General features: G+C 38.0%; 1 protein-coding gene across 6 annotated transcripts in view; it reads right to left on the bottom strand.

The window, feature by feature from the left end:
• LOC126873612 (Fanconi anemia group J protein homolog) overlaps positions 1-15,236 on the bottom strand; it is a 167,123-nt gene that overhangs the window by 1,137 nt on the left and 150,750 nt on the right. For 4 of the 6 annotated variants that reach the window (XM_050634658.1, XM_050634656.1, XM_050634657.1 and 1 more), the window contains 7 exons: positions 2,785-2,926; positions 2,608-2,709; positions 2,434-2,527; positions 1,874-2,098; positions 1,565-1,798; positions 886-1,197; positions 213-521 (listed from right to left, as the gene is read on the bottom strand). In XM_050634658.1, the coding sequence (XP_050490615.1) occupies positions 213-521; positions 886-1,197; positions 1,565-1,798; positions 1,874-2,098; positions 2,434-2,527; positions 2,608-2,709; positions 2,785-2,926 (1,418 nt within the window). The remainder of the gene's footprint in view (positions 1-212; positions 522-885; positions 1,198-1,564; positions 1,799-1,873; positions 2,099-2,433; positions 2,528-2,607; positions 2,710-2,784; positions 2,927-15,236) is intronic. The other 2 variants (XM_050634655.1, XM_050634654.1) reach the window with 1 other exon arrangement.

Consider the following 15,236-nt stretch of genomic DNA (forward strand, 5'->3'; position numbering starts at 1 on the left):
AAAAAAGCGATTTTATTATAAGTGCTAAATTATTATATAAAGGGAAATTAGAAATTTTATCAAAAGTTAAATAAAATTGTAAAGAAAGCGACATAATACTTGAAAGGTCGAATTTTAGTATGCAATAGTGAATACGTTAAACTATTCTCACGAGAAAATGTGTAATTTTGTTATTACAATTATAAAGAAGGAAGTATATATGCATAACATACTTGAAAAGCCCAGCTGTTCACAGATTGATAATTCGCCCTTAGTTTAACTTCATTCGGTCCTTGAGGTACGCAGATTGCGTAAACTTGTTCCTTGGGTATCACGTGGCCGGTGTTGAGCACGTGTGCAAATGACGTTCCCAATTCGCTTTGGAACGACGCAGTCGGACTCAGGGTACCGGACGCGAGGATTATAGAGCGCGCTTGTCGAGCAAGCGGTGCAAATGTCACACCCGGATTCATGCACAGTAGTTTCAAGGTTCGTGCACGCTGTGTACACACTTTCGATGACAACCATGTATTCTCGATAGCCTGCGATTTTGGGAAGAAATCAGAAATTCTGTGATTTCCTTTTAAATACAATCTTTTTTAGGGGAACAGAGATTTTAAATTCTATTAAATCAATTGGATCTGAAATATTTTAAAATAAGAGAATATAAAGAATTTGTAGATCTTAAAAAAGTAAATTTATCATCTTTTGATTCTTAAATCCTAAATATAATATCATTGGCGGCTGCACAATTTCTTAAAATAATCGTCTTAGAGAATTCTTCTGTTTCAAATTATTTTTTTCACTCATAACTTGGAAAAATAATTTATATGTGCCTTGTAACTTTATTTCATTTTCTTCAATTAGACGCAATTGTGAAAAACGGATTTTCAATTTTACACTTACGTATTTGAAATCCTTTACTGTGGTTTCTGTTACACAGGCCCTAAAGTCGTTCATGTATTCGCTAGAAGTGATCATCCGTATAGTGAACATTAGTTGTTCAATTAATTTCTTAGTAGTGGGTGAAATGACCGGCTGTAACACTTTCTGAAATGTTCTCCTCTCCTCTTTCGCTCTATTCGAATCTGCAATTGCTGCGTTGCACGCACCCAGGAACGTGGTATACATGGCTTCGTTTAAACCGTTCATGTTAAATAATTCCAACAGCTCTGCACCGGTCCAGTACGGACTTGAAAGATTGTCGCTGTTATAGCCCTGTTAACAGAATTTACTATATCGCAATTTTAGAGGAAGATCTTTAGAAAATATTTAACTGTTCGAAACAATAGTTTTACAAATTGAGTTAAAATGAATGTGGTAAAAGAATTAATAGATTAGATTTCTCTAGTATTAAATAGTTTGAAATTAGATTAACTAAAAATGAACTAAATACTAAATAATTGTGGAATTTCAATTAGATTAATTAGATACCATAATAAAATACATAACAAGGTATAATATCTTCAATTGAAAACTGGATTGAAGTGCTATAGATATACCATACGTATTTTGATATTATAATCAAGCGATCGTGTAATTTTATTGTATAAATAATTTCTTGAGTAATTAACAAAAGGCTTACGACTTTATCGACGACCGTGATTTTCAGAAAATGCACCAGCTTGAGGGAATACGTTTGAAGAGTTTCATAAATCTCGGAATCTGCAGCTCTTTGTTTCATAAGAGATTCACATTCATTCGCAACGGCTGTAAGATGATCCTCGCGAAAACTAACGCTTGCAACTTCTCTGCAGATGTCTTCTATATTATGAGCTTCGTCCAGGATAATCACATGGCCGGTCACATCGAGTTGCATCTGAATCAATTATAAGATATTCTATGAAACTTCAGTAGAATATTTTCTACGTATTATTTTAATAAATAGACTCACACTTTCACGAATATCGGGATCGACGATGTAGTTATAAGGGCAGAAAATAATGTCCGCGTGTTCCGCTAAACTTCTGGCGGCAAAATATGGACACAGTCCTTCGTTTTTTCCGATGGCTACCAAGTCTTCGATGTCCCATATATCGTCCAAACCTCGACTTTTCACCCCGCGAAACGTTGCAATGGTCTTTTTGTTAGATTCGTTGTAAAACGGACAGCCTTTGTGCTACAAGAATTTTTTGCATTTTTAACTACATTGAAAAAAAGTAGGGAACAAAATGTAGAAGTTCGTCTGGACGACATTTTTACGCAAAGCAATTGTTTGGAAAGATTATCGAAGAAATTTTGGAAACTTTGGAATTTAGGAAGTTGGAATTTTTCCACGAAGATTTCCTTTTCTTGAAACATTGGAACATTTCTTCGAAAATTAGAACTTGAGATTTGTTCACGAGGATTCTTTTTACAAAATTAGAATAGGGTCAAAGCGTTGGAGGCAGTTTCGAAAAATTCCACGGACAATCAGAAAGTCGATTAGTTCTCGGGATCTGAGTGAAAACAAACATTTTGAGTGTCCAACAGGTCGTTGCAGAGCTCAGTTTTATTTTTCGTAGTCTCTTGGATGCAAGTGTGCTCTCTACTGCTCAAAATAGTCATTCTAAGAAAAAGAAGAAAAGGAAAGAGCAATTAAATTAGAAATTTCCTTCCAATGTAAGCTACTGAAAAACTTCTTCTTACTTTTTGTGTTTGTACGAAGTTTTCCTTAATTCCCTTACAACCTGTTCGATTTGCTTGTGCGTTCGCGTACCGTAGAATATTTTTGATATCTTTATCTTCTTTCTAAAACGATAATATACATTTATACTAACAAAAACGAACTGAACAATTTGGTTACGAAGTTGGAGTAATTCTCACGATTTTTCATACGAGTCCTCGAAATCTTCCTCCTCGTCATAGTCTTCGCAATAGTCCGTACATTTCGTACTCGAGCTTTCAGGAAGGTCTTCTCCATTGTTTTCGTGCGACGTCGTTGATTTGCAGTCCCCTGAAACAAATTCCGCTTGATAAAAATATTTAAATCTGTCCTTTACCGTCGTTGAGTTCAAGAAATTATACTTGAGATTCTTTTACGAGAGAAAAGGTATGTCAATAATTCTTTTCTTCGGTAAGTATCTTCCTTCTGCAACCATCCTTTTTACAATTTATCCGCTATCAACCGAAGAACTCGTGTTATTAACTCAAAACCTTCCAGCTTTTTCTTTCACCTCTTGCGCCCAAAAATACGATAATACAAAAAAATACAAATTATATATAAATTTTCTTTCTATTTCTAGAAGCTTTGTTTCATTTCGTTTATTAAAGAATTTACTGATTCCTTACTAAAACTACTGTAAAAAATTTAAAAAGAATCTGTCAGATCTATATCCTCCTTAATCTAATGTTCTTCCAATCCCTGCGTCTTCTTATACACTTTGAATTTGTTTATTTATATACGATAAAAATACAAAGATAAGCAAAGATGCGAAGTATAATAAAATACAATAAAACACTATATAACAACAAATATCATTCCATTGGAAAAGCTTGCGAATTTGAAATTTATATGCGCTACATCTCAATCTTCTTCAACCCTTTCTCTCATATCTTTCCTTATATGTTAAAATTTTTGTGGAAAGAAATTCTACGCAAAGATTATTAAAGAAATTACGAATTTTTCCCTGAAGATTTCTCGAAAACATGGAATATTTCTTCCCGATCGTTCATAGTAATATATTCCAAGATCTTGTGCACAATAAAAAAAGCCGAATGCGAAATAAGCAAAAATCCGCCGATTCGTTCGTGCATCGTAAAAAGTAGAAAAAGCAACTGCAATAAAAAATATCACATTCTCAAGAAATTTCCTAATCTCGTATAATAAAAAGTAGCTCTCAAATCTATATCCGCTATATCTCAGCCCTTTTCAACCCCTTCCCTTATACATTCCAAGTCCCGCGCCATTTATACACAATGAGGAAGCCGAATAAGAAATAAGCAAAAATCCGCCGATTCATTTTCAGATCACAAAGAACAAAAAAAAAAAAAAAAAGAAACGGAGAGTAGAAAGAAGAAGAAGAAGAAGAAGAAAAAAAGAAAATAAAAACGAGGCCAAGGGGCGAAACGTCGGAAAAGGGACAGGAATCTTTCATCGAATTCGCATGATCCCCGGGCGCATCCTCGATGCGAGCGATTTCTAAGGGGCGCGCTCGACTAACTGAAAAGGATTACGCTTATTTAGGAAGTTCCTCGCCGTTGAAAAGGATCTCTTCTCCGCAATACAGACAGGGAGAGAGAGAGAGAGAGAGAGAGAGAGAGATCATCTCTCCTCTCGTTTTCGCTCGTTCTGTTCTATTAATGCCTGTGAAAACGAGACGAGGAGACGAGCGAGAGGAATGTCAAAACAGCGGGATCGGTGGCAGGTGAAAGGGCAGGGAATCCATTGAGCGGGATCAATAGGGGTGGTTTAATCCACCCTCTCGCTGGATGTCGACAAAAGGGGCCAAGCTACTCGAAGGAAACGCACAGATGGGGCCGAAGAAGATGGAGAAGGGGCGGTTTTAATCCTTTCGCGTGCCTCGGTTTGCTTCGAGTCAGAAAAATAGAAATGATGGTGAAATGACAGTGAAAAGCCAATGAAATGGATGTTTATTCGTAAGCGGATTTCGACGAACGCGTACGAAGATCACTGGCAGAGGTCCTTCACGGGGTATTCGAAGATTTTCGAGAGGTAAATCCATTTCTCGATGCAGATGGGGTAGTTTGATGAATGATATTTGACATGATGTTTGACGAGCAGGAATGCGAGGTGAAGCCATTTCGTGATTGAGGACACGGTACTGTGATGGATGATATTTGACGTTGATAAGATTCGAGCAGCAGGTGGATGAACTTCTACCGATGTAGATGTTATTTTTGTGTTCGTTTACATCGTCTTTATACAGGCAAGTTTTGTAATATCGATGAGATTTTATTTTTATATCGATATTTTGTGTGCATAATATATTTTAGATTGTCTTTAGACTGTATTTTAAGATTGTATTTGTGGGTGGTTGAACCAATATCGATAGGATACAAAGATTCCGTTTTGGAGGTGATATTATTATGAATATTAATCGACATTATTTTAATGATTCTTCGCGAGTTTCTACATAGACGTATTGTAACATTGTGTGATAAGATTATTTATTAATTTAGGACGATCATAAAGTATCTGATTTTATTTTATCGCTTCTCACGAAAATTTTTCTTGGAAATTTAAACTGACAAATATTTAGATTGAAATGTAAAAAGTGTGTCGTTTCCACATTAAATACATAAAAGTTAAAAAATACACATTTTAATTACGAAACTATCATCTTCTAACGAATTCCACGTCGAGCCATTTCCTCGAAGCGATGTCTCCATCAATATTCGATATTCAATATCCGTATATGAAGGAGAAAATCTTAAGTTTCAACGTGATATACAGAACGACCTATGAAGACGAAAATATTTGTTGAACAAAAAGGAGATTTAAAAAATTAATACAATAAAATCAAATTATAATACGTACACCGTAGTGTAAATAATTAATAATTCATATACGTATGTTATAACACCTACTTTTACAATCCTTTAAAATACAATTCCATTTTCATAAATGATTCACTCCAAACGCAAAGAAATGAAAAGTTAAATACCAATATGAATAAATAATCCTACTTTAGAGAACCACTTACGTACAAATACAAATATTTATTTCGTAGAAAAAAAAATCTACAGGACAAACACAAAATTCCAATTATTCCCATAGTAAAGTAATCTATAAAACAAATTTGTCAATAATTTTCTCGAACTTTATTCAAACGTTAGTACATTTATAACTAACATCCTATAGCTATGAACAAATAGCTAACAATAAGAACAAGAAAAGGATATTCAAAATCTATTTCTTTAAGCGGAAATTTACACGTTCATGGCTTTGGCATAAACGGGACGATATCATGTATAGTGTAAATAATTAATAATTTCTCAGTTTATGCCTCCGTAAGCAATTTCAGCCGATATCGACTATCCTATCGAAAATTCCGGCTTAACGAACAACCATTTTCGAACGAATTCGAGGTGGAAGCGTGTCCTCGACGTCTCCATCGATCCCTTTTGGCTGGCACGAACGCAACAACCCGCAAGTGTCCGGACGTCGAGGGCGTAATTCGATGGCGACGTTAAAGGGGGCGTCTCTCAGGGGTGCGATAACTTTCGGCGTCGACTGTATCGCTGGATGATACCCCTCGGGGTTTTCTCCCCTCGGGTGTTGGGGTGTGTTTCGTTGCCAGGCAACGACACCCTCAAAGTCCCCGCTCTGATTGGCCCCGTCCCGCTTCTTCCTGTCTTAGCCTCTCTCTTCTCACCCCCTTCGACAATCAGCCAGCCGCGACCGTGCCTCCTATCGACGATCAAAACCACCCTTCCCCTCTTCGTCCCTCGTTTCGCCCATCGAGCTGTTCCTCAGCGACGAAAATGAAAAGTCGAACACCTTTTCTGCGCTCGATTGAACCGAATTCGATTTATTTGATATCAATCTCCACGATTTTGCTAATACGCGATTAACCCTCCATTCATGAGTCACCTCTTTATTTTTCTGTACAAAATCGTCGAAGCGATTTACATCTCGTATAGATTTATTATCGAGAGAACTTTAATGGAATAGAAAAATTAAAGTGAATAGAAAAAAGCAACAAAGGAAATATCTTTGTTCGTTAACTTACGACTTACAAACAGCGTGATCTGCTAAAATTAATAGAATAGAACGCGATTTCGAATCTCTCGACTTCTGTGATTTCTTCGATCGTTTCGGGTGCAGTGGATCGAATTCAATTTATTCGATGTATCTACTTGTACGAGTTTCGAATATGATATGGATATTTGATTAATTTTCTTCACTTGTGATTTCTTTGATCATCGCTTTCGACGAGTAAACTATAACGCGGTTGGATTTTATAAAATTTTTCATTAAGATTTTGTATCTCTTTTCCTTTTGGTTTGATACAAATGTACAGTTTCGATATAAATTATCAGTCATGTTCGAAGCATCGATTTCGTGCAGGATTCCGTGTTGAGGGAGAATAATCTCAACTTGCCCCAAGGACCTACTTTAAGAACCTTCTCGTCGAGATGTTCCATTTTTCGTTTGTTTTAAAGTATCATCACAAAGTTTCTGTTACATTCTCTGTAAAGTAGAACGCGAACGTTAACCTACTCCAACAAACGATCCATAGATCCACAAATAGCAATAGTTTCACGACACTATCTTATCAAACGATGTATGCAAAATGCATGCAAATGAGTTTACAAAAAACGTCAGAATTGTATCTATAAAAATATGAATTTTTCTCAAACATTTGCAGTTATAAAACAAGTTTATAAAATAAAATAAAAGTAGATCACAAAAGTAACAGAAAGCATTCGACTTCTGATTAGGCACAGCACAAGTATTAATACTTATGGGTGGCGGTATGATTGCTAGAATCGTAAATTTCTAAGTGAAATAAATAAGTTTAACAATTACACTTTACTACCTTGTACTATTAAATTATTTTAACTAAATAAATTTAGCTGCTTACGTGTAGCCAGTGTAACCGCTAAAAGTTTACATTTTCGGTATAAATAAAAAATACTGATCGCTAAAAGCTCCAATAAATTATTCTAACGAGATAGATTGAACTACAGTTGATGCAACTCATTGCGTAAATGAATTGAAACAATTTTGCTGATGGTGAACGAAATTACAATATGAGATAATAAAAACTGTGCGGTATTCGAATATCAAAGTTACTCGCTGTACTTAATTATACGATGTACAAATTCAAATTGGAATTAACCTCGTCGAAAAGCGATACGCGAGAAAAGTGTTGCATTCGAAGATCATCAGTTTGGCGCGCGAAAATGTCAACGAGACCGCTCGAATCCGGCAATTAATTTGATTCTCGGTCCACACGAGTTAATTCATATCACCGTGGCGATATTTTGAAATTTATTATACGGCGCGTAAACCGAGCTTCCTCCGGCAAGCAATTATACCAATTAACCATCGGCTCTCATTTCCATTCGTCGATTCGTTAAAGTATCGCGCTACTCTTTCATTCGATCCATCCCCTCTTCTTCTCTGAATTAAAATTATCAAACAAAACATTGACCATAAAAACGGTATGACTGTGTTAAAAATGAAAATCGAACGCAGAAATATGCGCTCGTATTTTCCATTGATCGAGAAGGATTTAATTGATATTTAATCGCGGAGAACGACCTTTGTTTGGAACGAAATCGAGGTCAAGATGCGTTCGATGATATCGCGCGTTATTGAGAGACCCCCAAATGAATCGTCCACTGTGCCGCTTCTTATCTTTGCGAATAATTCTGGCCGAGAAGGAAGAAGCAGAAAAAATGGAAAAGAAGAAAATCCAAGAGGAACAATACGGTGTCGTGTCCCGTTGCGTATTTCATTCCCATTCATCGTGGCCAGTATGAATGAACTCGTTTCACGTCGATCACTCGCTCCGTATCTCGCGCATACTCGTTCACGTATATCGCGAATAAATAAACAGTTGATTCCGCGAGCATAAAGCGGTCGATTCTTCGATTCTAGCCTGTGGATCGTTCGTACGATTTGCTGCGGAGGATAATTAATATCTGTTATCGTAAGCATAATCGCTACTTGGAGAGAATATTGGAATATACAGGGTGTGGTCGAATAACATGCACAAATGGGTACGAGATGATTCTTCATGGAAAAATAAGAACGAAATATGGAATAAAATTTGTTCATTTAAAGTTTAGTTTTCGACAAAGTCGAGCTTGAAAATTTATCAAGTATACTTGAACATGAACGTGTATGTAGAGTGATGAAAAGAATGATACGCGAGGAATATACGCGAATACTTCTACGTCAATTTTTCTCTCATTTAAAGAAACGAAAAATATGTTCTAATTTCGTAACATTTCGAAAAGATGTCGAACGTAAAATTGAAACGAGAACACGCATGCCAATGACATGTTCTTCCATTTTGTTCGAACAAGAGACAATTTTTAAAATATCATGGGTCAAGGAACGTAGCGGGGTTAAGCAACAATGGGTAAATAACCATTTTTCAAAATTCGCGCGAAACTAGTTTGCTCCTGAGTTACTAGCAAACTCCCTTCGAAACTATCTCTCTTGAAAAAGATCTGAATTTTTACTTCTTAGAAACGAAACGTTTTCTTAAACGTTATCCATCAAAATATCCGTATTTTTTCCTATTTTTGTCTCAATTATCGCAGCACGTCGTCGATTAATCGACACAGAAAGGGATAAATATCAACATATTTTTGTGCAAAACGAAAGAAAAACGAGGAATACGAGGGGATAAATTAAAATATGATTGGCATCGTAATATCGTAAACGAATTTATCGAAAGTTGGAGCAGCCTCACCCTGGCCTTCCTTTTGTCCGAAGTTGTCCAGAGAATTAGAGATTATTAGCAGGGGGATTTCGGTCTCTATCGATATGGCTTTTGTCTCGGCTCGCCATAAAGTTTCGCGAGGCACCGCAATCCAACCAATTAGCAACGATTTGCTAAATCAAGCCGCAGCCACGAATTAATTGGTCCTCGACTTTCTTCCACTACCCCAACCCCCAGCCATTTCGCCCTTTCTCGTTTTCTTCCTCGTCTGTCGTCGACAACAAATACTCTAAGTCCTCTTCGATGAGAGAAACCACCGCTCCTCTCCAAGGTTCACCTCGTATTTTTCTTGCTCGTTTTTCCCCGCCTGGCTGGAATATCGCGTTAAGAACACCGGAAGAAGCCGCGATCCGGGATCCCAATTATCGGTTCTGTCGAGGCGATCTCTTCTTTTTTAAGCAAGAATCCTTTTTATTCTTTCCTTCGGGACCGAATAGGGGAGACAGTGTTTCATCGATATTTTAGAGTAGGATAGAACGACAAAAAAAAAGAACACTCAAAAATAGATATTTTGAGATCGAGATACTTGCTAGATGACGTCTGACTTACTATTTGACCGAAATAGATTGTTGCTCAGAATTATAGCATTCATTTATTCTCTATCTATAGCGCAGTTAATTAAGTATTGTACGACTCTTCCCTACATGTATTCTTTATAATATGAGACGTATGTGGATCAGTGAATTGGATTCTTTTTTAGAAACGAAGTTAACACAGTCACGAACTAGGATAACGAATTGTTTCTTATCTTCGATTTTTCGAAACGCAATACCTGGAAACGATTCTTTCCTTCTCCTTTCTTTGTTCTTGTCGGCAGGCGATAAACGAAAAAGAGAAAAAAAAAAAAGAAAGAAAGAGGAATCGATCGTGGCCATTGTACCGCTAGGGATGGATTAGAAATTCTGCGATGCCGTGGCCGTTGACAAAGGAATTACGGGAATTTAAACGATTCGCCGTAGTTTACGGGTGCATCGTGTCCATATGTCGCGCACATCGGCGCCGGCATTGTGTCGCCGGATCGTTTTGCAATTCGCTCGCGCAGCGGGTGCATCGCGAAAACGCGGCAATTTCAATGCGAACGTTTCTGCGATGCTGCGCCCGAATGGGGTCGACGCCAGCTCGTTGATTAATTCGCGAGATTTTTCTCTTTTTTTCTTTCTTCTTTCGCTTAATTATTCGCCTGTGATTCGAATGCAGTTAGAACAAATTAGAATTCCGAATGAATGCAAGTATATAGAATCAATATTCAACGTTGTGCGACGCTTTGAATTTATTGTATGTATTTTACATACGTAATTTTATTTAAGTTTTTATTTGTTATATACTACTAAATATTATAATAATTAATGGAGATTGATATTTTCATTGATATCTATTCTTACTGCCTGTCCATTTATTTTTCTACCTAACTATATATGAAGAGCAAGGGAAAAACGACGAATGTCGTCATTTTCGTCATTTTCACAGTTTTATAACTGTGACACATTTCGTTTATGAGAATTGCAAAACTATCAAATTATAACGATTATGATGCTTCGAAATTTCTGCATAAGACAGCATTAAAGATTTGGTGTAGGTACTGGTTAAAAACAGGAAATGTTCACTCTGTACTCGAACAAAACACGGATAAAAATATTTTATAAATCATATTAGAGTTCGTTTTATTAATCATTCCTTTCTTATGAAGTTCATAAACTTCATTTTATGAACAGTGCAGTCGAATTCACTGAATCTTATTCCTCTTCTGATGGACTACAATATTCAAAATTAATTTTCCAAATAAAACCATTTTGTGACATTTCCTGTTTTTCTCCTTTTCCTTCAACAATACGTATCTAAATGGAAAATAATTTCGAAACTATTCCTAGATTATCAATACGGAATAAAAGAACGTTTTCTTTCAGATCCTCTTATTATCCCTCGTTCTCTTCTGTTCATATAGAATTTTACTAAACTACTCTATCTTTTATTTTTTCTTTTGTAAATTTTCCCTTTGTTTGGTGGAAACAATTATAGTACGATATAGATAGATGGAGAACCTTAAAACAACCCCTGAATTATCAATAGCGAATGAAACAATAGCCTTTTTCAGTTTATCTATTGATTCTGTGTGGCCATTTCAAAAGCTGTTCATAATTCAGTAATGAATAATCTATCTACAGTGTGCCGTAGAATTATTCGCACAGTCGAGAATGAAACAGAAATTTATGAAACAATAAAACAACGGAAAGGACTTCTTAATATTTGCTATTTAAAATTGAAAAATTGTAGTTTGAAAAATTATGAGATAATAAGTCATGACAATCCTTGAAAATTTTGCCACGTCAAAAAATTAACGCTGACAACAATAGCAACGATACTAAAAAAACAGCTACTCTAAGTTATAACGCAAAAAGGATATCCTACATTTCAATTATTATTTCACAATGAAAAGTATTATTTTCAATTCCGCTATTTGAGAATCTCGATCATATTATGTCTAAATAAAAAGATGTCAAAAGAACCAATTTTATTAAATTTTCACCTGTTGACGTACTAAAATTAATTCATGGTACAGAAGACTAAATTGTAAGGAAATGAATGAAATGGAACATCAATTGTCTGTCTTTCCACGTAAAGCCAGAAAGAATTAAAATTGCAGCAATGGAAGCTACGCGAATGGTGGTTGAATATACGCCATTTCTTTGGCGGAATAAAAGCAACGTGGAATCATTACATTCCTGGGCAAATAGGGGCGACGTGATCGCAATCCTCGGCAATAGTTCACGGCGTAGAAAAGACCGAGCGAGTGGAGGCGGCCAAACAAAGGGGGTTGCTGGCGATCGAGGCCTCCTCGTTCCGTGAAGAAAACAGGCAAAGAGTCGACGAGAATGCGGCATCCGGGATAGCATCCCCCGTGTCGTACAGAAACGTTATTAGCACGAGCCTCTGCTTCTACAACCACCCAGTGACCTCATCCCTGTGTGCGTTGCCTTTGCAAGGATGAAGAGAACGCGGAAGAGGAAAAATTGAGAAAAAGAGAGTGCATTACGTTGTAACGTATGAGATGCACGTTTGAACGTTCCAGATTCTTAATCTGCATTGCGTCGAGAAACGAGTACGTTCGTAAGCGTACGGTTATCGATAAGAGTTTATGAGAAATTTAAATAAAAAATCGTTCAGCCAAAACTTCTCACTGAAAAACCATTCGATGTGAGAAGCTGCGATGAGAAGTGGACGAATCGGTTATGAGAAATTCAAAGGAGTATGCCAAGAATCCGAATCTAGTTTGTAGAATTATTTACGAAACACGTGGGACAAATACAACGGAAAATTCAACAATGCAAATACCACAAGACGATCGATGAGATGAAAATGATACGGATGAGACAAAATCGTAGCTATATTAGGAGGTTTCCTTTATATACTTTGAGATTCTAAAGGAAATTGTAATTTCAAAGGTTGTAACACGATTTTTGCTTGTTAGCTAAGTTGCTAACGATTTTTTAATAACATCTAGTATTTACGAAAGGAACTGTATATCTATGCAGATTCGATAAAGTTTAGAACAAAAGTATCTTTCGAAAATTAACGGCCTTAAAAAAATTAACGATACTTCATTAAATCGTAGTAATCAATGAAAATGAATAGTAAAAAAGTAAAAATCTTTGTATGTTGCGATCTAATAAGATCTAAGAAGAATATCAAAACTATTTTGATAAAATAACGAGAAAATAAGAAACGAAGAAAAGATGAGAAAAGAGCCGAAGTTTCTAATCGAGAATGCTTAAGGGCAAAGCAAATACGCAGGGGAGAAAAATGCCTGCCTTAGTCGGATCGAGATACGGTTACTGGCGGAAAGTGAAGAAATAGGTCGAGCAAATACATAAATAAAAGGAAAAGTAGCGAGAGGAGCGTTGGGATTAAAGTGGGATGGGATCGGGGAGGCAAAGAAATACTTTCAGCGTTGGAAATACTTTTCTCCCAGCTATATTACTTTTTCTCGAACCAAGAAAACATTAGCTCCGAGTGAAAATGAGACACAGAGAACCTGGCAACCACGTCGATATTACGTTGAACGAAAAGAAAAAGGGATGAAAAACCGGTTGGAAGGAAAAACGCAGAAAAACCATCAGATGGAAGAACAGAAAACTAAAACTCAGAAAATGGACAAGTTTGAAGGAATAAGATGGACGGGAGGAGAATTGGAAGAATCGTGAATGATCTATCGGTACATATGTCGATTACTGTCGTTAGCTCTGCTTGGAGGAAGGGAATAATCGGGAAATGACGGAAAACCATCCAATTCTAAGAAAACCATTAGAAAGAACAAAATGGAAAGTTGGAAATGGTGCAAGAATTCGAATGACCGAAAAGCGGCCAAGCAGTAAGAAAATCACTAGAAAGAAGAAGAAAATTAAAACTCAGGAAATAGATGAAGATAGAAAAAACGAGTAACCAGCGATGAGGTGTATGACGCAGGAATTCTACGTCAACTAATACCACTAACGCTAATGCTGTCCCTACTCGAAGAAAGAAAAACTTTGAAAACTATAAAGAGCCTTGCGATACTATAAAACTCATTAGAAAGCAGAACAAAATGAAAGCTCATAAAATAGACGAGATCGAAGAGAGTTTCAACGTGGAACAGTGTACGGCGCAAGAATTCGAAGAATCGCGGATGATCTACCACTATACTACAGCAAACTTGTAGCACTAATACTACCCCTTGGAGAAAACGAAAAATCGTAGTGGAGGAAATGGTTCGAGGAGGAAGCAAAGAGACAGCGAGAAACGAAGAGGGAAGTGTGTACCGAGGGACAGGAACCGGTGTTTGGTCGACGGGGGTTGGGCGAGGAGGGTTCGGTCGCCATGGCGACAAGCAACCCCCGGGACCCACGGAGCTCGTCGCCGGGGTTGGTCGAAAAGGGTGGCCCAGGGCGTCTGTCGGGCAGGTTAGGCCGGGCGTATAGCCCGAATGTCACTCGACACAAGGGGGACACAAGGATGTCCTGGACGCGAGCGAGACGGAACGTTCGTTCGTGGGCTGTGTGAGCGAGCAAGAGGTTAGGGTGCGAAAGGTAGACGGGAAATGGGGGGATCGAGCTCGGTACAGAGAGAGACTCTGAGCGGAGGAGAGGGTGCAGGCAGGCCAAGATGGCCGACGACGCGACACCCACCATGTCAATAACACCCTTCTTCGACGCAAAACCGAGCCAACCTCCCTCGTTTCGCCCCGAGAGTCACCCTCAGCCCACCCAACGTCGCCCACCCACGCCACTCTCTCACCCATCCCTGCTTTCTAGCAGCTGCTTTTCCTTCCACGACCTTTCGTCAGCCAGCCAGCCAGCCAGCCAGGCCTCGCCTGTTCCTGGACTATATTCACCGAGGACGACGATGATGCGCTCTCTCGCCGCGATTTTCCCCGGCTTCTTGCCTCCGCTCGCGGTAATTAACGCGACGGATCCCCTGCCACCAGAAAGGGAAACGACTACGAAGGGTGGCAAGAGGGAGAGAAAGAGAAAGGGAAGAAGAGGGAGAGAGAGAGAGAGAGAGAGACTATGAGAGAAGGGAATTCACCGACACACGGAGGGAAAGCAGCACTCGCAGAGGCCATTGCTAGCGAGGGCGTAATTCCGTTAAGTGTCTTCGTAAACTTCGTTAGCTGCATTTCCCGACATTACTCACCCCAGCGCGCGTTTCTACGCACCCTGCGCGCTCGCTAGCTCGCCCCTGATACGTGTACCGAGCATGTTCGATGTATCTCGGGCTACGAGTACGACCAGTGAAAGTGCGAATAGTTTTTCTTTTTTTCTTCCTTTTTTTTTCTGTTTCTACCGAGTGTTCCTACTCTGAGAATTTAGAGAATTTAGT

Source organism: Bombus huntii, chromosome 15, assembly GCF_024542735.1.
Source record: "Bombus huntii isolate Logan2020A chromosome 15, iyBomHunt1.1, whole genome shotgun sequence".
Lineage (NCBI taxonomy): Eukaryota > Metazoa > Arthropoda > Insecta > Hymenoptera > Apidae > Bombus > Bombus huntii.